This window comes from Chrysoperla carnea, chromosome 1, assembly GCF_905475395.1.
Source record: "Chrysoperla carnea chromosome 1, inChrCarn1.1, whole genome shotgun sequence".
NCBI lineage: Eukaryota > Metazoa > Arthropoda > Insecta > Neuroptera > Chrysopidae > Chrysoperla > Chrysoperla carnea.
In genome coordinates, this window is record NC_058337.1 from 34,407,236 (window position 1) to 34,432,429 (window position 25,194).

The window sequence follows — 25,194 nt, forward strand, 5'->3', positions numbered from 1 at the left end:
ATGTCGGAAAACTTCTATATAATTACTGGATAGAGGGATGATGTATGTACATTTTTTTTTTTTTGTCATTATATCTGGCATTAATTATACGCAAGTGTTATAAAAAAAATATTACTGTCAGTAGTTTTTGATATGAAAAACTTTATAATTAAATATTAATAATATTTCAAGTGAATTTATATTCAATTTTGATTTTTAAGTATAATTATAAATTTTTTTAAAATTACTATTATAAACAAGTGAAAACAAACAACTGAATGAGTTAATTGTTGAAATACCATGTATAGATAGTGTTGATGACTCTTAACACATTACACATACATTCATGTCACACATACATAACTGATATTTCCATATAATACATACTATACAATATGCGCATAATTTGCCCTCTCACGGGTAAACAGTAATGTTTACGAAAAAATATTTCAAACAAAAGTTGTTTATTTTTTTATAAGCAAAATTTTTTACATTTAAAATTTTGTTCTATCTATAACGGTTTACAAGATGGGTCCTAAGGACCCAAGACTAAATTCACCTATGTTGCTCATTTACGAACTCAGCTTAATATCTCTTTTCGATTTTGAGTAATCGTGATGACAGACAGACAGACAACCGGGAATGGTTTAATTAGGTGATTTTATGAACACCTATTCCAAATTTTGTTCATAGCATCAATATTTTTAAGCGTTACAAACTTGGGACTAAGCTTAGTATACCTTGGTAAATTTCATATGCATGTATAATAACATTAGTCGACAAAATTAGATTATTTTTTTCGGAATGATAAGAGCATTTCTTATTATTATTATTTTTTTTTTTTTAATCTTTAATTCGATTTTGGCATCGAAATTCTTTAATACAAGGTTTTTAAAATATTTGTATCTAAAAAAGGGAAAAATCCGTTTTTTGGATAATTTTTAACTTTTTTAACATCACTATCTAATTTTTTTTCTCCTATGGAAATTGAAAACCTCCCTTTTCCTTTCCTCTTCTTTTAAAATACTTTTAGAATTTTTTCCGATATTTTTTTTTTTGCTGTTCGAGAAATTATATGATATTAATTATAGTTAAAATAATATGTACAAACTAATATAAATATTTAAGTACTAGCTGACCCAGCGAACTTCGTACCGTCTAACAGTCGATTATTTATTTTATTTATTTTTTTTTTTAATACTTTTCAGTATTCTTATCTGTAAAGGGAAAAAATTTATGGGCTATAATAGTTATAATTAATAAACATACAACTGCAAATACTATTACAAACCTTAAAAGTTGGCATGAAATTTTCCCGAACTACTTTTGTTGCTCCAAATGAAGTCATTTGAAAGCAGTCGTTGTATTGTTTTACTTTCCCGGAACCCCTTTACTAACACTTAAACTTGATGGCATGGTAAATTAAAGTTCAAATTGAGTTTTAATTATTATTACGAATCTTCTCTATGGGAATATAATAGAAAAGTGTTGTTGTTAGACTTATTCAGGCAATTTTTTAAATATTTCTCTCCGTAAGAACCACTCACGTACGGAATATTATAGAAAAAGAATTAGCGAAATCGGTTCAGCTGCTCTCAAGATTTGCGCTTAACAACACATTCAGCGATTCATTTTTATATTATAGAGATAATTAATTAATTATACTTATATATTAGAGACTAATTGATTCTATTTCGTGGAAAAAAATTTTCGAAAAATTCATAATGGCTTTTGAAGGGGAATGAATGGTATTTTCTGATGGCGGACATTTTTTTGTGGAGAAAAATTATTCACTGATGAAGCATGACTTCGAATTTAGGGAAGAACAAGTTTTTTCCATATTAAGGGTCAAAAATTTCGAAAACGTGACATGCTGAAGCAAATTTGCGCTCAGATTCGTATTTAGCACGACTCAAAACTAAACTCCTGCTTCTGTGACAAAATTTGTATTGACTGGTATAATTTTCCTTTTTTAATAAAGTATTGTTGTAATTACAAAATAAATTGTAGTTCTCATCATAATTTGGTTTTAAGTACTAAAAAAATCTTATCAAAACCTTATCATACTTAATTAATTTATAATTATTAAATAACTAAACACTTATGGAATTGATTTATTATAAAGTAATTACAAAAATTCAGAAGGACAGGTTTTTGAAATAGTAAGGCAATTAATGAATTATAATTCATTGCTAAAAAACCAAAAAAAAAATTCACTACACTTATTTGCTTCAAATTAATTTTAATAAAAACTTTATTATTTCAGATTATCAATTTCTAATTCAGATAAGTAATTTGTATGTAATATAAAAACGGAGGACATACTTATTTTATGAATAAATAAATTTATCATATTTTGGAGTTAAATTCTAAATTTCATTAAATTTGAATAATATTTGTCTGAAAACGCTTTTTATACACATGCATATATCAAATATATATCATATCAATAACTAAATCTTTTATATATACTAATATGTGGTATAATAATTTTAGTCCCAAGTTTGTAACGCTTAGAAATATTGATACTACAAACAAAGTTAAAAAATGTTTTCTTTGAAAAAATAAACAACTTTCGTTCGTTTGAAACATTTTTTCGTACACATATTTTTTATCCTTGAGGTCGCAAATTGGGCTAGAATATAAGATTACATTTTCTCCAAAACTATACAAGATAGAAGGTTGAAAATTTATAGCTATGTAGCTTCAAATACCAGCGGCCAGAAAGTCGCCATTTTTTTTCACTTATTACATTTCAAATATTTTCGAAAATCGAATATTTTTATAATATTAAAATAATTTTTGCGTCTTTCTGTATAACCTGATCATAAAAAATGTAACCCTTCGGATCGTGATAGGTTTAAGCATTTTTGAAATATTAAATATTAGGAACAATTGTAAATTTAAAGAAAATTTATACATTTAGAATTTTAAAGATGAAATTAATATAATATTCATTTAAATGTCATGCAATATTTATAATTGTGATTATGAATGTAAATATTTAAATATTGTATTTATGAAAATAACAATTGATTTAAGACATTTAAGCATACTATTAGTTTTTTCTGTTAACGTGCGTTTCTTGAATCGATATTAATATAGTTTTTAACAGGCCCGTGCGCAGGAATTACCCAAGGGAGGGGCTCAAACTTTTGTTCACCATAGATCATAAAGTCAATAAAAACTAGTTATTTCTTCGAGGTACAGAAAAAACTTTTTCAAAATTCTGTGTGCATCGACCTCTACAGCGCGATGTATATTTGAACGAGGACTAAACCGTTTAGCCAATCTTCAGACATTGTCGATATAATGTATGTTTTGAGACGACGCAAGGTTGAAAAAGAGCGTCGCTGTTGTCACTGGCAAAACTGCCAGAACACAAAGCAATTGGTAGACATTCGGAAATGCATCTTTATTGCAAGTAGGGAGTGATTTGAGTGAACTTTTGGCAACCCATCCGGCAATACGTTTTCGTCAAAATTGAACTTGAATTGAGCAAAAGGTTTCATCCAAATTTTTCATTTTATTAAGAAAGAAACAAGCTAAATTTGATAAAATATTGCGATGATTCAAAAATCGATCTATAATCTTCAACTGAATCAGTCTGTATATTGGATCGATGAGTCTGTTATGACTCGAAGCTTGGCTTCCGCACTCTTCTATATCATATACATCGCAGACATCGCTCATGATTTAGAAAATTTTCCTTAATTCTTCTCCAGTGTTTCCTCTTCTTTCAATCAAAATATATTTCGCAGTATCAGCCAGTTCGATAGCCTGGCCAATATCCAGGTTTCTTGTTTGAAGTACTCGACTCAAAGACAAAATCAATGAATGTATCGAATATGCGTGGATATCTGATTCGTCAATGGAAAAGGGTCTCATGAATGGGTGCATTTGCAGAACTATATTGATAATTCGAAATTTATGTGGACTAATTCTCAATGGAAGGGGTTTTTTCTGTACAGGCCTGGTATTAAGTGATTATGAGCAATTGGAGTAAATATGAATATATGAAATACAGTGGACTAAGTAAAGAAAATTAGAAGTTTTATTTCTTCAAAATCCTAAATATGAATATGTTTTCTATATTATTATTACTTTTAACAAACAATATTATTATGGGAGTAAACAAACTTTTAAAAATCATATTTTTTTCTGCTCAAATTAGCTCAAATCTATAAATTTAGTACCGTAACTTGCGACTATTATTATATTATATTAATTTTCTTTTTTAATAATTGATTATTCCTCTTTAATTACCTTTATTTTGATACCCCTACTCGATAGGTTTGGTTAATTTTTTTTATTAACGTAAGTACTATTTTGCGCAAAAAATCCGACATTTTGATTTTGTTTTTCAAACACCTATATAAGAACATTTGATTTTTTAAGACGAATATAACGATACCTTAAAAAACACTCCTTGACAGTCGGGTGAAAAACATAAACACTCCTTGACAGTCGGGTAAAAATAAGGAAAAGCTTTTAAAATAAAATTTTGCGTTTATATATATTTTCTTTTAGCAACAAAAAATGAATTTACAGAAATAGTTTTTGTTTGTATACCAACAAATATAACAACAATTATAAAAACAACAAAATATAACAAAAATTTATAACAATCAAATATTAACAATAACATTTCTTTAATGTTTTCCTTCTTTAAATCCATACTCCTTGCCTCCCGAATGGCCACCTTTCTTGCCGTAATCTTCATGATGTGAATGATGTTCTTCGTGTCCATGATGTCCTTTAAATCCTTTATGATCATCCTCGTAGTGTCCTTTATCATGGTGTCCTTTCTTGCCATAATGATCATCATGGTATCCTGATTTATGGCTACCACCTTTCTTATGTCCACCGTGTTTCTTGGCATGATGTCCATGGAAATCACCATGTTTACTATGATGTCCTCCTTTATGGTAGTCATCATAGAACTTATGATGTTTATGATAATCATCTTTATGGGATTTATGATGATATCCAGTAGTTTTATGTCCTTTTTTATGTCCCTTCTTCTCACCAAACTTGCCACCTTTATGTTTTTTCTCTGATGAATGATGTTTACCGTAATGTTCAGCTTCGTCATGATGTTTCTTTTTATGTCCTGAATGATCACTGTAATGACTAGCATGGTGATGTTTACCATGTTTTCCTTTATCCCCTTTATCGTGATGATGTTTCGATTTATAACCTTTATCACCCTTATGTCCGTGAGATGAATGATGATGGGCATGATGTTCATGACCACCGCCTGATTCATGATGATGTCCATGTTTACTTGCAGCTGGCTCCAAATCAAATACTTCGACTAATCCAGATTGTTCGGCACCATTATCTTCCTCATTTTTTACACTGATTTCACGACATTGTGTTATCGCTATACAAAATAGTGTTATAAGTAAAACACTCGATAAATGTTTTCGCTGTAACATTATTGTTGTTACTCATAATATGCTAGGTGACGTTCATTGTATTTATAGTATTTTTTGGAGTAAACTCTTTCAAATACAAAAAAAATACTTTCTTCAAATAAATAATATTAATGTCACCAATTATTTTATCTTATTCTTTTTTTTCTTTACTTTACTGTTTTAATAAGATTAATTCATGTACAAGGCGGTTTGTAAAAAAGAGACTATATATATATATGATTTCTCAATTCAAATCAAAAGATCTCTAGATAGAATAAAAGTAATTTTTTTAAATAATATTTGAATTTAAAACAAATGAAAAACGAACCGGTAACCAGAATGTTTACGTTCAAGAGCATGTTTTAAACAAGATCCTGCAAAAATTGTCCATGCGAAAATCACTCATGCTCAATGGCGGATTTTGCCGGGTCTAATATGTTTTCTCTAACCAGTCAAAACAGATAATCCATAACCAACTATAACTAGCTCAGTCTTATTAAAAACATCAAAGACAAAATGCTTGATTTTACTTGTTTGAAATTTTGTTGCATTGGAAATAGCGTGCCTCATTGGTATCCTTCTTGGACATACCGAAGTCACAATTCTATCGTGAAACAAATAACTCGTAAGTAATGGCACTAGACCAAGAATTAAATAAGAATAGTTATAAGTCAGTTACTGAGGGAGGGATATTTCTACGAAAACGTTACGTTCTCAGTTTAGTGCTAATTTTCTTTCAATATTTCAGAAAATGCAGGTAATTGCAGAAAATGTGACGCAACAACAATTTTACAACATATCTTTACGTTTCATGGTTAGGATAAAGCTTTTACACCAATTTTGAGGAGAAGTATGTGAGTGTGTGTGTGTGTGTGTATGCACGTAGGTGATATCGATTTCGTTGAGGTGTCGATCGAAGTGTATTAACAGAAATATTATCCGAAAAGAATTTCATAACATTCAACCGTGTCGTTTCGAGTCGGGTGAGTTTAAAAAAAAATTCTTTTCTGAGCTGAGGGGCAATCGAAGAGTGTTAACGGCAATATGATCCGAAAAGAATTTCATAACATTCGATCGAGTTGTTTCGATTCTGTAGAGTTTTTTTTTTTAAACTATTTATTATGTTGGGAAGTTATTTGTGTGGATCTCAAGGGTCGCACCAGACCCTACCCACGACTTGTTTTTCTATTAAGGGCATCGGGGCCTTTGTCCACCTTACTACGCCACTCCAACATGCATTTTAGTGTAAACTAACTGTACAATAAAATGCAAACTGTACACTGGCAATCTTAATGCAAGCCATGTTGTAGTCACTTTCAATTTATATTTCGATTTTAAAATAAACATAAAATAATATTGACAAAATGCAATGAATAATCGAATTAATCAATAGACCGATACATTTCACATACAGTTTAAAAACCCAACAATTTTATGCAATAATACAACTAAAAGTTGTAGTGTTATTGTCTTTTCTATTGTTATGAAATCATAAAAATTATTCACACTAATATTTTGTGGTTTGCATAATTTTAATAGTAATTTCGTATAGCTTATTCTACTGTAAATAGTATTATTATAATTACCCACTTCCGATATTACTTATCTAAATCGATAAAAGCTGAATTATAATAATACTATTTTAAGTATAAAGTAAATTTCCTAAAGTATAATTCGGATGTTGACTACAATCCAAAATTTTCGTTTTTTTTTTTTTTTTTTTTAATTTGTTCAAAAAGGAGTAAAAAAACCAAATAAAACTGAATTCAAATCAAATAAAACTTCTAAGTTGATTGAATCGAAAGGTATTCTACCGTATGGTTAGATCGCTGGGGATACCAGGTAGCAATGATATGAAGTATCCAAATTCGCCAAAAAAAGAAGCTCCAAGCTTTAAATAAAATTAAAACAAAAATTCAGATGATATTTGATTTATTGCAACGATGATTTATAAATAAAAGTCCATCCCATATTAGCTTTTGTTATACCCTGTAGATATATACATGAAATATATATCAAGCTATATTAATTTTAGTCTCAAGTTTGGAACGCTTAAAAATATTGATGACATGAACGAAATTTTGGTACAGATGTTCATAACTCATCTAATTAATCCATTTACGTCTCATAAACGAAAAGAGATACCAGGAAAATTTTATAAAGATCTCAGTACGTAAGAGGTGAGTTTGAATTTGTAAATGAGTAACATAGGCCAATTGGGTCTTGGATGAAACAGTTTTCCGTAAAAATCATTGTTTAACCGTAAGGGTGCTTAGTTCGAATCCAACAGCAGTCAAATTTTTTTTTTTAGTTTATTATCATATGTTACTCTAATGGATTTTTTATCTATTTTATTTTTGTTATCTTGAATGTTTCTTATTTTATTTTTTGATAACTCTGTATTAGTTTTAATTACTAGTATAAGTCAGTTCTGACTGTATAGGAGTTCTGAAATTTTTAGCCCTTGCGTTCAAAAATGAAACACTATTACAGAAAACCGAATTTCACATGCATATATTTATACAGTTTGGCAACCATCTCGTTAGCCATTTAAAACATTTGAAGTAAAAAGAGTTTTTATGGACGTTCTTATATATAAAACAAAGAGAGAATGCACTGTGTGTGATGCTCGTTGTATCATATGTGTGCAACTTCAAGTGATGTACAAGCGATGAAACTGACCGACGGTGTTCTTGTATACACATATGCAACTGCAGATCAAATGATATGATTACGCATACACATCACACACAATACATTGTCTGAAGACTCTTTCTTTGTCTTATAAGAACGCCCATAAAAACTCTTCTTACTTCATATATTTTAAATCTAACAGTCGATTTTGCTATGATTAGAAGTATTTTGTGCGTAAAATACGTAAAATCAGATTTTAGGTCTCCAAATTTATGGTTGAAAGAACCCTTACTAGAGGGGTACAGCATCATTTACAATTTACAAATACCTACGTTAAGAGAGATTAAACCCAATTTCGAGTATCTATCAATTTTCTTGATCGGTTTGCCTTAAAAAATAAAATAAAGTAGCAAAATTTCCATTCACGAAAAGATATTTATGTAATATACAAAGACTTCATCGAATTTGTTAGATTTTTTATAATAATTTAGAAGATGCATATATCATAGAAAACTTTCAATTCTAATTCTGTCATTGCCTTATTTGTAAACTTTAGTAACTAATTTGTAAACTCTTTGAATATTTCGTTTTAGTAAAACCTAAAATCTTCCATTATTTAATCTGAAATAATCTGCCTTATAAATAACCAAATTTAAAAAAGTAATAAACGATAATTTTATTGAATATAAAAATTTATGACACAATCAACTAAATACATATACATATATAAATAAATTTAATATTTTATTCTTTTAAAAGTTCAATTGCTTTATTTTTAGCCGCAATAGCCATTTCATAATCCTTAATAGTCCATGCATAATAATTCATATCCATAAATAAATCATGATCACCAATATCGATAGCTAAACAAAACGCTTTTTCAAATAATTGATGCCTTAATAATAAATGAAAAAATCGCCTTGATAAACTTTTTACACTACCCTCATATTCTTCAATTACTTCTTGACAATGTGGCTTCACAGGTGCCCAAAAACTACTTAATGCCATTTGCATTTGTCCTAAAAATAATATGAAAAGAAATGTTAAGTTTACAATCAAAGTTCTGTTCATACCAATAGAAATTAATATAAAGAAGTCTTTAACCAACTATTTATTATTCCTACAAGTACAAAACAATCTTTAAATGGGAGAATTAAAGAAATAAAATGATAATACATTCTTATACTAAATGAGATTTCAATAAATATTAAATATTTAATAAAAAAAAAACTTTTAATATAAAAATATCAGAGACGTAATTTAACGAATAAATGGAGTAATACACGGAAGGGGTGGGGATCAAACCACCCATCTCATTGAAAATCTTTCCGCATAGATTTGAACTAACAATCTAGTCCTTTATCACTGACTAGTTAGCTGTACAAGCTGTTTAGACATTTATTGATTTTGGATCTTGAGACGGTTAACAATGGATATAAAAAATAAACCGTGGACGACACCTGTGCTGAATACGTTATTGAATTGCGGAAGTCAATGCTCGCGTCAAAACAGACTCCACGCTCGCATGTACAGACTAATTCCGGATCACAATCTACATACCGTACATCGATTTGTTTCTGACACATTTACAGGATCGATTCTTAAATCATCGCAATATTTTATCAAATCTTGTTAAAATCGCAATAATTTGTCAAATAAAAAATCTTGATGAAGACTCTTGTCTTTTTATTAATACCTTCAATTTCAGATGTAAATTTCTGTCGATATAGATGATTAAAAATTCGATTCAACGATATTAAACAAATTGTTCCCCAAAAATTCCAATCTAAAGACAGCAACACATTAATTGCCTTATCAATTTGACCCATTTTCAAATATTGATGAATCATTACATCCGGAGTATATCCTAACTCACAAACATTACTCCTTGCACCGGCATTACTCACTAATTTTAAAGCAGCAAATATACCACGCTCATAAAGCATTAAAATTACAGTATCAGTTTCAGTGAACTTTTTAGAATTTAATGGTGGATGTTCTGGCTTCAAATTCCAAAGTAATTTTGTTAACGTTTGACGTGATCTTAAAAAAAAGAATACTCAATCAAATGCACTTTTTCTGATGGTCATTTATAATCGTACTTGTAATATTCAGAAAAATCCAGGATACTTATTGTCGATGACTCGTTACCAACCATCTGGACACTTAAATTATTTAAGGCTACATCAAAAAATTGTAATTGACTTTGTTCATTGGCCGCTAAAATTACGGATCCATCATGATTGAGTGTTATCATTGTTGGAATCTAATTAAAAAAATAATATTTATTCAATAGCTGCCTTTGGTCGCCGGACTGAACGCTCAGCGAGTTTACTGAACAATTAGCAATTGCAGGTAGCACACCATACATCGTCAATCCATTATTTCTTTAAAATGCATGGTAATTCATGTATCAGGTATTTGAGTATGTCTGAAGATCGCTTAGTAAAGTAACCGAGCGTTTAGTTTGGACAAACGCCGACTCTGCAATACAAGGTTAACCATCTCTCTCTTACGATTTATAACAATTCATTCGAATTCAAATTGTTATAGTCCTTGAAAAATCGTTACTATCTCTAACAACAGCAGATATTCTCAGTAATGAGGGCAGGTTTGTGTATTGGATAACATTTGAGATACAATATATAAACCTGCTAATGGAATATTTAACTGTTAAGCCATTAGTAAGTACTAAGTAAAAACACTCACAGCCAAAGAGTACAAGGGGGAGGAGAAACATAAATATAATTAAGTGGCATCTGGAGTATGTATCGATCAACTATTAAGTTTATCGGCCTTTGCGGGGGCGACTATTAACTATTAAGTTTGAAAGCATTATTCGGTAGAGGAGCTGAAACTCGTATGGTACGGTTTTACATTAGCCCTTATAGGCTGCTTCTCCTCTATCTTATCTTCTTTGCTCACAGCCTGAAGCCCATTTTGAATTTCGCTCTAATATTTGATGTTTTGCCTAAAAATGGCAAGTATATGGTAATCTAAATTGATTTTTTTACTTTAAAGTGTAATAAAAGCTTGTACTTTAAAAAGGTTTTTTAGTTACAAATTTTTTGAGTATACAAGACATTAGATTCACCAGAAACGTTAAAATTGTTCAATTAGAGAGTTATTCTGGTTAACCGTGGGATTATATTAGCTCTCAATATATAAATCCATAAATAAAATTACATACGAAAGCCATTTTAACCATGAGTGTAGTTCCTTTCCCTTGATCAAACAGAACAATTGATCCGTCAATACATCCTAATACCAGTTTTCGATTTGCGGAATGAAAAAAATGACAACAAACTTGCTTCTGTAATGGTATAGATGTTACTATTGTTCGTGACAATTGAGTTTTTTGCACTTCATATGAGCAAATTTCAATTGTTACCACACCTTTTCCGGAAATTTTTTGTTCTACTGAATGCAAAATATTTGTATTTAATAAACTATATGTGACACAAATTGGATCAAACTCAGTACGATATAAACAAATTAAATCCAATTTAGTTCTACAAAAAAAAGAAAATATATTAGGAAAATTAGGAAAGAATAAGTGCCAAAATATTTTTACCTGGTTAATGTATAAATATGAATATTTGCGTGAGTTTGATCACGATTGGATGGAGTCCATGGTTGTACTTCATCTCCGTTATACATTCGCCATATTGCAATTAAGTCTCCATTGATATTTGAATTCATTTTACATTTTCCAAGCAATCCTGTTAATTCTTGTGTATGAATTTGTACTTCTGATTTACTCAATTTTCCAGGCATTTCACGTTTCTTTAATGGCTTGCTTAAATGTGCTAGCGTTATCATATTATCGTGTAACGCAAATAAAATATGCGATTTTAAAATTAACACTAAAAAGATATAAGAAGATTATAACATTCCATTATTTTCCTTGGTGGAAAACTAATATTTAAAATATTTCAAGAAAGAATAAGTTTTAAAAACTCTGTAAATGTCTTAGAAACTCTGAATTTCTCAAAGTTTTTGGACTGTCTAATTCAGAGTTAATAAGTCTGGATAACTCTGAAATAGGCAGCTCCAAAAACTGAGTAAGAGTTCCTAATACTTTTTAAGACTTATTCTTTCGTCAAATATTTTTCCACCAAGGTCCTATTAAAATCTTATTGAATGAATCGATATGACCAAACATTAATCGAGAAAAAATGAAAATAAATCGAAAATTACCATCGTGAATGATATCGGACTCCAATTTGCCAACAAAAAACTGATCGAAAACAATACGTTCAATAACACAAGTATGTGTGTCAATTTCAACTGTTATAATTAATCCTGTTGAAAATACCAACTGGAAAATACTATTTGTTTGCCATTTAGAGTAAACAATTCGATTTTGTTGCAAACATTCCTAAAATATATAATTATTTAAAATTACACCTTTATTTTATCACAGTTTAATAAGCCATAAGCTATGATTAGCGCACCATGTTTAGTCAAAATAGTACCTACAATACGCAACAAGGAGCGAAATTAATAGGCTATTATTATTGAGCCCTATGTTTATAGCTTTAAATAATGTATTGTGCAAAATTTTATTAAGATGTTAAGTGTCTCCTTTCAAAAAAATCTAATTTGGGAACATAAATAAAATACCTACCTCCAATTCTTTAAATTTGGTATTCTTACGACTTAACGATGTATGCCCACGACGTTTCTCACAATACGACCATTTACCCTCTTCAAGTAATGAATCATTTTTAGGTTTCTTTTCATTTTGCCTAAAAAGAAATATATTTCAATTTTAAAAATTTCATATTTGACGTTTTTATAGGATCACCTTATAGCACCAAAATCATTTGAGCTGACTTCTACATCTGTTGAATTCCATAAATGTAATTCAGCCAATAATGAAAACATATTTACTTTATAATCATTAATATTTTGTTATTTTTTTTTTACAATGAATGAAATTTTAGTTCATTTTTTAAAGGTTAGATTAAGATGGTATTATTTATTATACAGGTGAAGTAATGTTTTAACATAAGTGGGTATAATTAACACAGGTGTATTGACCCATCGCAATGGTACGAGTGAAGACAATGTTTGACCATCGAAGTAGCAGCGGATGATAATAATTCTTTCTTGAATTCCAATTCATAATAATTAAACTATTTGAAAACATCCAACTTTTCGAACTATTGAATTTTATGTAATAAAAAATTAGATAATAGTACCTTCATAATTTAGAATTCCAAATTTTTTGTTTATTAAGGTGGAAAAGTCAAGTTCTTTGATGAATTAAATCAATAATTCATTCTCAAGGAGCTGGATAGGGTCCGACAACCTAAATAGAAAGAACAACCTTCATAATTTAGAAATATAAATTTTTTGTTGATTAAGGTGGATAAGTCAAATTTTTTAATAAATTAAGTAAATCGATAATTCATTCTCAAGAAGCTGGATAGAGTCCGAAGACCTAAAGAGAAAGAATGCTACAAAAAAGAAATTACACCCTAATATATACATCAAGGTGTATACCTAATTCATTTTAAACATATAAACATATTTTGGTTTATTTAATTATACTGCCTTCAAATTTGTTCAGCTCTAATCAATTGGATTTGGAATTTTTTTATTCACCACATTTTTTATATTTTATATCAGAGATATAAATCAAATAAATACAGGGTGGGTAATTTTAAGCGATAACAAAAATACCTTATCATTTCAAATACGATTCATTTATACTTTTTCGGGCCATAGATAAAAGAATAGTTGCAAAATCTTTGTTCCGGACACACAGTAATAAGTTGGTCAAAGACACAAGATATTTGTTATTCATTTTATCAGATTAGTTTTTTAACAAACTGTCCGAAACAAAAGGTAATCACTTTTCAAAATGAAAAGGTCTATGGAAAAAATATGTTAGGATAACTAAAAGGTAGAAAAAATTTCCAAACAAAAAATGTAGACCTCAAAGGGACAGATATCTTTTAACCACCTCGAATTTTATCTTGATCTTCTGGGTCATCTGAAAGTAAAATTCGAAAATTTTTCCTTGTAAAAAAGCAAGCATATATATTGTTCGAAACACTTTTTTCGTAGATCAAAAACGCAAAAATTTATTGTAAAAAGCCAAATATACATGACAGAGTATATTTTTGGATTCAATAGCTGCTATTAGTTACAAAGTTTGTTGGAAACATTTTATCACCTATATCTGAAATCAATTTCTTTTACTTTATAGAGAAGCTTTGCCAATTTCGCAATGTATTTCGTCCGAAACAATTTGATTCTCAAAAAAGGTTTCGAACATAAGATGTTTGATTTGTTATAATTGACAAATTTCTAATTTAAAGGATTCTTCAATTTCAGTAACGAACCCAAGATGGTCTAGCTACCAGTTACCAAACGGATTGGTCAATTTCAATCCGATTTTTTAAGTTGATTAAATCAGGACAACTGTTACAAGTTTTATCAGCGGTTTGAAAGTCATTTGCTTGTTTAGAATAGTTTTGTAGGATTTGAATGCTAAGATAGGACTGTAGGAGTGTCAGGAAGACCAAGAGAAATTAATTTGTATAATTTAAGTATTAATTTGATAGTTTTAAAATGTACCTATTACTTCCATGTGTTTCGATTATTTAAAAAAATTGAACAATCGATGTAAAAAGGTTTGCTGTTTCATTTTATTTTGCAAACTTCATATCTTTTGATGATAATGTTAAAAGTTAAAAACAAAAGAGCAAATTAGAGAAACAAAACTTTATAAATAAAAAAACGTTTATTAATTAAAATTATTTAAAATTAAATTAAATTAAAATATACACAAAATTCATATATCTATAAGATTCATTTGCTCAGTAATTTCATCCTCTGTACTTTTTGCCGTTTCTTCTAAATTTTCTACCACAGTCTTTTTGTGAATTGCATTTTTTAAATCTTTGGCCACTGCATACGGAGGATCAATAGGCTTTTGTACAGGCTCATGAAACACATAATCTGACAAGCCATCAACCTAAAATCAAATAAATTATTGAAATGAAAAGATATTAAATATTTAAATGCAACTGTATTTAAAATGTAATACCTGTAAAGCATAGGTCATATCAGAATCGTAGGCACTCAAATCACCACAAACAATAAATGGAACAATAAATCGATTAACTCCAACTAATTCATTAAAATCGGAATATTTTTGATTCAAATATGGTGTAAATGCTTTTGGATCAAATCCTTCAGGTGGTTTATAATTTTTACAAACAACAAATGATTCTGAAATTATTTTAAAAAGAATTAAATTACATAAAATGTTTATAATAGTGTGATAATTCCTGATTTTCGAATATAATTTAAAAGTAAAAATTTTCCCTTACTTATTTATTTTCTTTTAGAAAATTCATACAAATTAAATAACACACTGTATGTTATTAGAAAGTAGAATTTTCGGCTAAATAAACTAGATTTTAGTCACTTTTCTCAAAAAATTTGCCTTTGTTTTTGAATTTTCTAGACAGGCACCATGACCAAAATTCAGTTAGTTTACTATTAGACAAATATTTTCTAAGAAATTGCCGAGAAACTGATCTTAATATGGTTTTTGGCTATATCTAAGAAATTATGCACCTAACCATTAACTGAAATCAATTTTTGTATTTTTTGGGTCAAAATTACTTGTACCGAGTTTTATCAAAATTGAAGCAATAAAAAATTTCTCGATTAGTTGTAACTTTCTCAAGGGGTTAAAACTCGGTATATAGAGTAATTTTGACTCAAATAATACAAAAAAAAGGCTTATTTGACGATTGTTTGATATATTTTCTATGGTATCAGTCGAAACCCTGAAGCCTCATATTTTGGGGAGATTTTCTGCGGTATCAGGAAAACTACTAACATTAGAGTTGTGTCACGCTGTATATTCCTACAAATGAGACCTAAAATATTATGAATTTCTTTGGAAGCATACTAATAAAATCCTAAAAATCAGGTATAGATCGAAATCGAATAAAACCACCAAAAGTTTGTAGATAGCTTCAAAAGTAAAATTAATAATTACCTAAACTGGAGTTTCTGGAACTTTTAGGTTTATTTATCGAAACATATTCAAATAATAAATGTAATTGAGCAGTTAACAGTGATACATCCTTTCCTCGAAATATTTTCGCAATAAATGTCCCTCCAACTTTTAAAACATTAGTTGCAATGTGTAAAGCTGCTAAAACCAACTGAGATTGTACATATTCATCCAAGTCATGTAATCCCGTCACGTCTGGAGCACCATCACACACAACTAATTGAGCATATTCCCCTTCAAAGTGCTGGATAATTTGTTCGGCTGTACTTAATTTTGTGATATCTCCCTGTATTTGTATCACACCAGGTAAAGCTGCCATAGCTTGTAAATCAACAGCTACAATTTTCACATTTTCAACTAGGAAAAAAGGGAATATTAATTTCTTAAGTATGATCTCTATGTCAGAACAACCTACTGTGTTTGGCATCATAAACTGTTGGATCTCGTAACTTTTTACTTAAAACTTGACTCCAACTACCTGGGGCAGCACATAAATCGACAGCTTTAGTTACACCTATTTAAAAAAATATCTTTTTGATGAATTATTTCGATCAATGATTGAAAAATTTTACCCTTAAAAATGTCATGTTGTTGATCGATTTGCAAAAGTTTAAAAGCACTACGTGCACGCCAGCCTTGTTCTTTAGCTAACCGATAATAAATATCTCTTTTATCTTTTGATGTCTTTCCCATATTTTTATTTACGACCTCCTGAAATCCTAAACATATAATATAACCTCAATTCTTTAAACTAATCCTTTGAAGATTTACGCAATCTCCAAAAATATTCAAAATTCAGATAGTTGTATTATCATTATAGACTTTTCTCATATTGTTGTAAAACTTTTTTTTTTTTTTTGAAAAAATTATTATAAAGTTAAATTGAATTTTTTTTATTTCTTTTAGGTTTATTATTATAATTTTTTTTCTTAACAAGTTATTAATAAAAACTAAATTTTTTGAAAATTGTATAAAATTTTCGACTGGTTAGTTTTTTTTTTAAATCCAAGGGAAACACACGAATTATTACTTCCTAGAAAAGCCATGTGGGAAATACTATTTACCCACAAGATTTCTAAAGCTTTTACCAAATCGATAATAGGACGGTAACTCCAACCATTACTCGGGAATAGAAGAAAAATTTAAAAACAAGTCGAATGTCCCTTTTTTAAAACTTCCAACATTTGTTTTTTAACGTTACATATGATAGTTTAATAAACTTGCCGTAATAGACCTTTTCATTTCAATTACGATTCATTATTGTTTCGAACAGATAATAATAAGTTGAACAAAGATACAAAATATTTTTTAAAATACGAACAAGTGAAAACAAACAATTGACTGAGTTAATTGTTGAAATACCATGTATAGACAGTGTTGATTACTCTATCACATTACACATACATATGTGTCTCACATATATAACTGATATAGCCATAACATACATACTATACAATTTGAGCATAATTTGCGCTCTCACGGGTAAACAGTGATGTTTACGAAAAAATGTTTCAAGCAAAAGTTGTTTATTTTTTTATAAGGAACATTTTTTATAATTAAACTTTTCTTCTAACCCTAACGGTTTACAAAATGGGTCCTACGGACCCAAGACCCAATTGACCTATGTTGCTCATTTACGACCTTGACCTCACTTTTTACGTCCTGAGTACGCTATAAAAATTTCAGCTTGATATCTCTTTTCGTTTTTGAGTAATCGTGATGACAGACGGACAGACGACAGACAGACAACCGGAAATGGACTAATTAGGTGATTCTATGAACACCTAAACCAAAATTTTTTTGGCAGCATCAATATTGTTAAGCGTTACAAACTTGGGACTAAACTTAATATACTATGTATATTTCATAAATACAAGGTATAATAAAATTATAATAAACATTGGTGTAATCAATTTTAGCGTTATTTAAATGAATATTGTTGCCTAGCAACTTAAAAATCAAAATAATCAAAATTCTTCAGAACTTAAAATTTCGAAAATCATGAAAGAAAGAAACTTTTTAGACTTTGAAAATAAAGATAATGGTTTAGAACAAACGATTATTTTTAATACAACAAAAAATGATTTATTTAAGATTAATGATAATCTTAAAATTTTACATCGTAAATTGAAATCCATTTATAAAGTCAATATGTAAGTAATGGGTAATCGAACAAGTTACTCGAGAATCATTTTAACTTTTTATTTAATGTAGAAATCGAGAACTTATTACTGAGGATAACGAAATTTTCAAAAATGATATTTCATTATTAATTTTACCGGGTCCACGGCTTATGTTTGGTGAGCAAGAAATTGAATATATACAAAAATTTATTGAGTCTGGTAAAAGTGTATTAATACTACTCTCGGAAGGAGGTGAAACTAATTTAAACACAAATATTAATCAATTAATCGAACAATTTGGAATTATGGTTAATAATGGTATGCTATAATTTTAATTCAGGGAAATATTTTGCACAGACAAATTTAGTGTTAAAATATATACTCTTGAGCAATTGAAGAATCGAGATATGAACACAGAAACTCAAATATAAGTGCTTTTTATTTCTTAAACAATATAGGCAATATGTAGTGCATGCATATAAACGGGTATATAGCCCGAATCTTCTGTCTGTGTAAGCCTAGCAAAGTTCGGTAAGAATTTGCATAGTATTTTTGTATGGTACATATCGGGTAGTCGTCGTATCTGTATGGACTCTCAATGTAAGCAAATGGCTGCTGATTGGTTATACCATTCAACGCCAGCGTTCCACGTCTTAATGGAGCTGAATTCAACCGCCTGATGGCGTACTGGGATCGCTATAGGCGTTCGATGTGAAATAAAATTCTCTCTGTGGTTGTGTAATCTATTAACTTATTTCACTATTATCTCAATCTCCGACACGTAAAATTAATTTCCGTAAATTTATAACCGTTTAATAATATATTTTTCAGATTGTGTTATTCGAACTCAATATTGCAAATACTTCCTACCAAAGGAATGTTACTTAAATGATTGTTCAAGTAATTCAGTGTTTGGATATACAGGAGATGATTGTAGTAATTGGTGTTATGTTTATCCATTTGGGGCAACATTAACTGTTACAAAACCAGCAATCACTGCCTTAACCAGCGGAAATGGAAGCTTTCCAGCAAATAGACCCCTATGTGGTGTTTATTTCAATAGAAACACAAATGGTCGTTTGGTAGTTCATGGTTCTGGCCACATGTTCACAGACAAATATCTTGAACAAGAACAAAACGATAAATTTTGTGAAAAATTATTTCAATTTTTAACTGATGACCCAAACAACATTAACGAAATGGATGTAGACGAATTTGATGTAAGTGTTTCATTATTGTATTCAGAGTCAGATCTATTGGGGACTTCACAACTCCTCTTAGAATTCCTAACACATCAATCTCAAAATGATATAACAACATAAATAAACGCATTTTGGATTTGCCAATAGCCTCCATCTTAAATGCAATTATCAAATTATTGTTTTCTGAGCTTAATTTTAACGATTTTTTTTCTAGATATGGGATTATCACATGGTTCCAGATATTCCATTAATGTCAGAAAAACCACAGCTTTGTTTAGTGGATTCTGCAAACACAGTTTCCATAGATTTTACTAAACTATTTAATACTCAGTTATATTCGTTGAGCACAGACTTCGGTAAAAATTTCTGAGCTTTAAATAAAACGAATTTCAATTTATTTTTAAAACGAATGTTTCAGTACCTGAAATAATAAAAATTTATGAAGAAACAAATGTAAAACATTCACCGTTAACTTTAATTGTTCCACGTTTTGAAGAGGCTAGCCCACCATTACAGTTAGCTGTGTTTCCGCCACTCTTTTGTGAATTACCACCACCTCCACTTGAATTATTTGATTTAGAAGAAGAGTTTAGTGCGGAAGAGACACAATTAGCTCAATTAACAAATCGATTTATTTCATCGGCAACAGATAAAAATGAATCACGAGCTGATTTAGAGCAATATATTATGGAAGCAACAGATATTTTAGGTAATAGTCTATATCAAAAGAATAAGTAGTCAATATCATATACCAAGATTTGAAAGCTGGATTTTCAAGGCCCCTTTACATGTAAAGCTATTTTTACTAAAAGCAAAGTATCGTTGATATCTCGAATTTGAAACGAAAAAATGATTCAATTTGTCCAAGAACTGATAGCGCAGCCTGTAGAAAAAATTCCTAAAAATTCAAATTCATTTAGATATTTTTAACATTATCTAAGTAACATCCTGGTTAAGAATTTGCAGCCTCTTTCTAGTGAGAAAAATACGACAAATGTTTCACCTTAAATATAAGTGGTAGTAAAATTTTTCCTATAAAGACCTCTCTTAGGTTTTTTGTTCTGAATAAATTAGACCAGATTGAAATCGCTAAGTGCTTTTAATGGAATTTTTTATTAATTTTTTTGCAATATTTAATAACAAAAAAAATTACTAGTAAGGTAATAGTTTGAGGTGCTAATATTAAAAATAAATTTCTGTTTGTAAAGTTGCTGAATGATAAAAAAAATAACACTCATAAAAGATAATTATGGAGGTGTTAAAAACGCAACGTTGTATTTCGTTTTACTATTGAACATATAAATATATTTACTTGAACGTTAAAAAACATTATTTTAGGTGTTGGTCAACAAGATTATTCCCCAATTCGTCAAGTATATGAGTGTGCACTGATTGTATCGAATTTTAAAATGTCCAATACAAACGATTTAAATTTAACAAGAGATGAACCAATTTTACCGAATTTAAATTTAGATACGAAAGATACTGACGCAGATTTATTAAATGATACAAACGAATGGATTAACAATAGCAACCAAGATGAAAATGAACCACAAGATTCAGATGTTGATGACTCGTTTGGTAATAATTCTGATTAAAAATAGTTATATTATTTAAAATAAATAAATGATAAAATATAGACCTTCGTCTCTTCATTTTTAAACATTCGCTGATTATAAACCCAATTTATTTAATGATTCTTTTTTATTTGTTAAGTTTTCAGGAAGGTTTTAATTTGAATAACAAATTTCATAAAGAAGAGTCAGAGAGAGTGAAGATTTCAAAAATTAAGGTATGCGATTTTATTTTTTTTATTTCCAACATTGGAACGAAGTTTTTTTAATACTTTCCTGCGTGATTCCGTTTAATTTTTAAAAAAAAATCCAACCTTAAGGAAGGTGGGAGGGGGGATACAAAAATTAAGGTATAACATTTTTATGAAGTTTCAAATTTTTGGTGAGTCTGAACATTAATTAATACGTGCTAAAATCATTAAATAAAAAGTACAAAATAAAATCTTTTCTACAAAAGATTTCAAAACAATGAACAAAAAGGTTAAAAATAATTTTTAAATAAATATGTTAATGAATCGATTTCCAGCTAAAGATATGGTTTGCGTCGACTTCAAAACGTCATTGCTTCCAAGGAAATTATTGATGAAAGTAATTACCTACGTATTTCCAAATTATTTTTTACTTTTTAGTGCAAAATGCGTTTCAGCTTGTTGGAAATATACAAGAAGAATCCAATTATCGACTATCTCAAAATTGAGAAATGTCGAATACCTCACTGTAGCTCTAGAACTCTAGAAGTCTAGACTGACGATATAATAAATATTACGTATTTCGATTACGTCTATGATGGTATTTCATATACCCATTTACTTTTAAAATTCTTTTTCATGCCAGGCAATCATGTGAGATCTGCCCTACATCAAATTTTTATTTTTGGAGATTCAACTACCAACTTTGTAGATTCATAGGAGCGGTAATGATAGCCAATCAGGTGTACATATTTGATAAACTAACGATGTGCACGTGATCTCATCTAAGCATTTATCAAGTAAATTTGAATAGCTTATTTATATAGTTTACAGAGAAGAGAGAGCTATTTGAATTTTGAGCTTTGAGAATTTGGGATAGGTTTATTAGATCTGATTAGATCTAAATACTTTCATATGTACTCTAACTGTAAAGAATTTTGTATTGATTTTACGATTTTTTAAAAAATATAAGCCAATATATTTTTTTTAAATAGTTGACTATTCTCAATTGTTGTTCATCGGTAACCTTTTGTCGCAAATCAAAACTGCTGCATCTGTTTCATCCTCTGCTCTTTCTTTCAGCAATGAAACAAAATATTCGAACTCCTTGATTTTATCTTTGAAGTTTTTTAAACTTAATCCTCCCAACTCTCTTATGATTTCCGAAGAGACATATTCAGTCATAACTATTTTACAGGTTAAGATACCAAAGCAACCTACTTATGTTCAAATATATTTATTTTTAAAAACAATAATATTTAAAAATAACGAATAAATAAATTCTCTACAAAACTTTCTAAATTATCGACGTTATCAATCAAAATATCTTTGTTTTTGATTTTCTGAAAACAATCTATTTTCCAAGATTGTAATTTACCAATATATATCGATTTTTCATTACCACAGACTTTTTTAATTTCTCGATTAACTATTTTTCTTAATTCTAAATCAATTAAATGCAACATACTTTGTTCCTGTTTTTCACAAGTTTTCAATTCAATTTTACAATTAGGATCTTCCAATGATCTATCAATCAAATTTGCTATTAATGTGTAATCAATATCAGTATTGAAAATAAGGGAATATTTTTCCCAATTTTCCATAGGTTTTTCAAATTTTTTATACATATTCTTGATAATTTCATCTGATATTATTTCACTGCTTGATCGAAGTTTATTTCGTTCCAAAATAACATCTAATTCCAAATCAATAAAAATTTGACAAAATGATATTTGAAATTGACGAGACAATTTGAAGAATTCATATCGCATACTTCTATAATACATATTATCATCGATTATAAGTAAATTTGGTAATGAATTTCGATTAATAATAAAAGTTTTAGAAATAAATTGAAAACTTGAATCATTTTTATTAATTAATGTTTCAAGAAACTTGTTTGTGGCACTTAATATATTATTACGAATTTCTTTAAACGAAAAGTTATCGAAGTCTGGTGGTAGAAAATCATCGTAATGTATAACGAAACAATTATACTTAAAACTGAATTTAATCTGTAACTGATTAACACATGTAGTCTTTCCAGCACCCGGTAAACCGGATAATATAACAAGACAATTTTTTGACATAGTTTATTATTGTTTAGGAGTATCACTTAAATTTGTGCTAGATGATGTATTATCTGAATTTGTGTTTACTTGTAATTCTTCTAATTTTTGTTGATTTTCTAACATTTCTTTAATTTTGGCGTCAGCTTCCGCTTGTCGTTTTTCCATAATTAATGGTTGCAGTTTTTGGTATGTTATCATTATTTTATGTGATGCATTCAAATGCTTTGCTACGCAACTACTGACACAGTGGCCCTAAAATAATTTAAGATAATTTTAATCAACATAACAAAATTAGGAATTTATTTGAAACGATTAAGTATTATCTCATATTCAGGGCTGCCAGATTGTATAATCGGATACATAAAGTGTATAGATTGCCTCGTATAATTGGATACAAAAATAAAAATTCAAACGTGAAGTAAATTTTGTGAGAGTTAAAATACCGATTATTTGAGTTAACGAGAGATCGAACATTTCTTAATCGTAGATTGCGTGATGCGCTTGTCGCTCTTTCGAAAACTATTCTAATCGAAATTGACGCTCTCTGAGTAATATTCGTTAGCATTACAAGTAAACGTAAAAGTGACTTTTTAACTCAGCGCCACTTGCTACTGGAACTGTTTACAGACTATTTTTTAACAATTTTGTCGCTTAGTATAATGAGATTTGTTTCTGTATAATTTCAGTTTCCGAGCGGTATAAAATAAGTTAGCTCTACTGGCAGCCCTGCTCATATTATTGAAAATTGGACGTCCAATATAAGGGCTTTACATTTAAGCTGCAATTTAATTAAGCGTGGTTATATTATTCGTAAAAAACCGCCACCCCACACAAGTTAAAAACATATTTCTTGAGATTTATGAATGAAAAATTATTTTTGTTAAGGTTTAGAAAACAGTATTTAACTTAGTTTTTATGGACTAATAATGAACAGACAAGTAATTCAATGGTATACCTCATCTTGTGCTAAATCACGGCTGCTCATACTATTTATACATCGAAAAAAACATTTTTCTGTTAATTTATTATATTCTCGCATATAATCTGTAAACTAAATAATAGAAAATTGTATTTTAGTATCAATTGCAATAAAAATTTTAATGAAAAGATTTAATTACTTGAGCTAATTGAAATTTCGCATTATCCATCATAGACATTTTGAGGTTATTTTATAAATCAAATTATGTTACCAGTGATAAAAACGTGTTATTTAAAAATATTTACAATTTTAACATAATTTTTACGATCATTATTAATGAATTTTAACGTATGATATTGATGCAAAATGTGCTCGAAATTTTTTTGTCTAGCTATTATTACTATGGAGTTTATAAATTTATTTTAGGTTATAGAATATTCGGATTTTATTATTTATAATATATTATCTTAACGAATTTTTTAATATAATAAGAAATAATACAAAACTATGCCTTGTTAACCAGTTAAAGAAAATTCATTTTTAATAGGATATTCCTTTATTAATAAAAAAAATTTTATCATTGGCTGCATTCAAGTTACCTTACAGCTTTAAAATTTGCTCAATAAGCTCCTCAAAATCGAATAGAATAAAAATTTTAAGCCACAATCTTTGAATCTTCTATTTACTATTAAACAAAAAACAAATATTGATTTACTGTATGTAATAAACCACTTAATCCCACAAATCTGAGTATCATATTGTTTATGAGAAACGTCGATGCATTCAAATATCTATTGCAAACACTAATAAATAAGTACATAACATATAAATATATAATGTATCCAATATGTGAATTTTTTTGAATCTTCATCTAAGCACGAGGGCCTGGGCGGACGACCAGGTATAGCACCCCTAAAATCTGTGTCCAGTTTATATATCTATTTTTGTCTATATTTATTAAAAAATATAAATAAATAAATATCTATAATCATTTAAAAAGATAGGTGAGTGAATAAAAGTGTGGCTATATATTTTG

General features: G+C 28.8%; 6 protein-coding genes across 7 annotated transcripts; 1 reads left to right on the top strand and 5 right to left on the bottom strand.

The window, feature by feature from the left end:
- Nucleotides 1–4,631: 4,631 nt before the first annotated feature.
- LOC123301046 (histidine-rich glycoprotein-like) lies at nt 4,632–5,420 on the bottom strand. The gene has a single exon (XM_044883809.1). The coding sequence runs from the start codon at nt 5,418–5,420 to the stop codon at nt 4,632–4,634; it is 789 nt and encodes a 262-aa protein (XP_044739744.1).
- Nucleotides 5,421–8,777: 3,357 nt separating this feature from the next.
- Nucleotides 8,778–13,016, bottom strand: LOC123301151 (WD repeat-containing and planar cell polarity effector protein fritz). The gene is made up of 8 exons (XM_044883920.1): nt 12,844–13,016; nt 12,664–12,784; nt 12,234–12,414; nt 11,608–11,899; nt 11,224–11,545; nt 10,136–10,299; nt 9,730–10,076; nt 8,778–9,052 (listed from the first exon to the last, which is right to left on the bottom strand). Exons 1-8 carry the CDS (start codon nt 12,921–12,923, stop codon nt 8,778–8,780), a joined length of 1,782 nt encoding a protein of 593 aa, XP_044739855.1. The 5' UTR covers nt 12,924–13,016.
- Nucleotides 13,017–14,806: 1,790 nt separating this feature from the next.
- On the bottom strand, nt 14,807–16,862 carry LOC123305366 (putative tRNA (cytidine(32)/guanosine(34)-2'-O)-methyltransferase). Its single transcript, XM_044887061.1, has 5 exons — nt 16,653–16,862; nt 16,496–16,594; nt 16,063–16,437; nt 15,097–15,281; nt 14,807–15,024 (listed from the first exon to the last, which is right to left on the bottom strand). The coding sequence occupies exons 1-5, from the start codon at nt 16,771–16,773 to the stop codon at nt 14,842–14,844; spliced, it is 963 nt and encodes a 320-aa protein (XP_044742996.1). The 5' UTR covers nt 16,774–16,862; the 3' UTR covers nt 14,807–14,841.
- Nucleotides 16,863–17,283: 421 nt separating this feature from the next.
- On the top strand, nt 17,284–21,003 carry LOC123301259 (intraflagellar transport protein 52 homolog). Its single transcript, XM_044884029.1, has 8 exons — nt 17,284–17,289; nt 18,000–18,018; nt 18,104–18,233; nt 18,295–18,521; nt 19,035–19,423; nt 19,620–19,761; nt 19,824–20,114; nt 20,744–21,003. The coding sequence occupies exons 1-8, from the start codon at nt 17,284–17,286 to the stop codon at nt 21,001–21,003; spliced, it is 1,464 nt and encodes a 487-aa protein (XP_044739964.1).
- Nucleotides 21,004–22,426: 1,423 nt separating this feature from the next.
- LOC123301354 (L-seryl-tRNA(Sec) kinase) lies at nt 22,427–23,257 on the bottom strand. The gene has a single exon (XM_044884122.1). The coding sequence runs from the start codon at nt 23,255–23,257 to the stop codon at nt 22,427–22,429; it is 831 nt and encodes a 276-aa protein (XP_044740057.1).
- Nucleotides 23,128–24,776, bottom strand: LOC123305379 (mitochondrial import inner membrane translocase subunit Tim10 B). Of its 2 annotated transcripts, none has more exons than XM_044887082.1 (3): nt 24,758–24,776; nt 24,195–24,290; nt 23,128–23,491 (listed from the first exon to the last, which is right to left on the bottom strand). In XM_044887082.1, exons 2-3 carry the CDS (start codon nt 24,276–24,278, stop codon nt 23,264–23,266), a joined length of 312 nt encoding a protein of 103 aa, XP_044743017.1. In that variant the 5' UTR covers nt 24,279–24,290; nt 24,758–24,776; the 3' UTR covers nt 23,128–23,263. The 2 variants fall into 2 exon arrangements, with proteins under 2 accessions (XP_044743017.1, XP_044743016.1); XM_044887081.1 differs by lacking the exon at nt 24,758–24,776 and adding an exon at nt 24,358–24,543.
- Between the last annotated feature and the right edge of the window lie 418 nt (nt 24,777–25,194).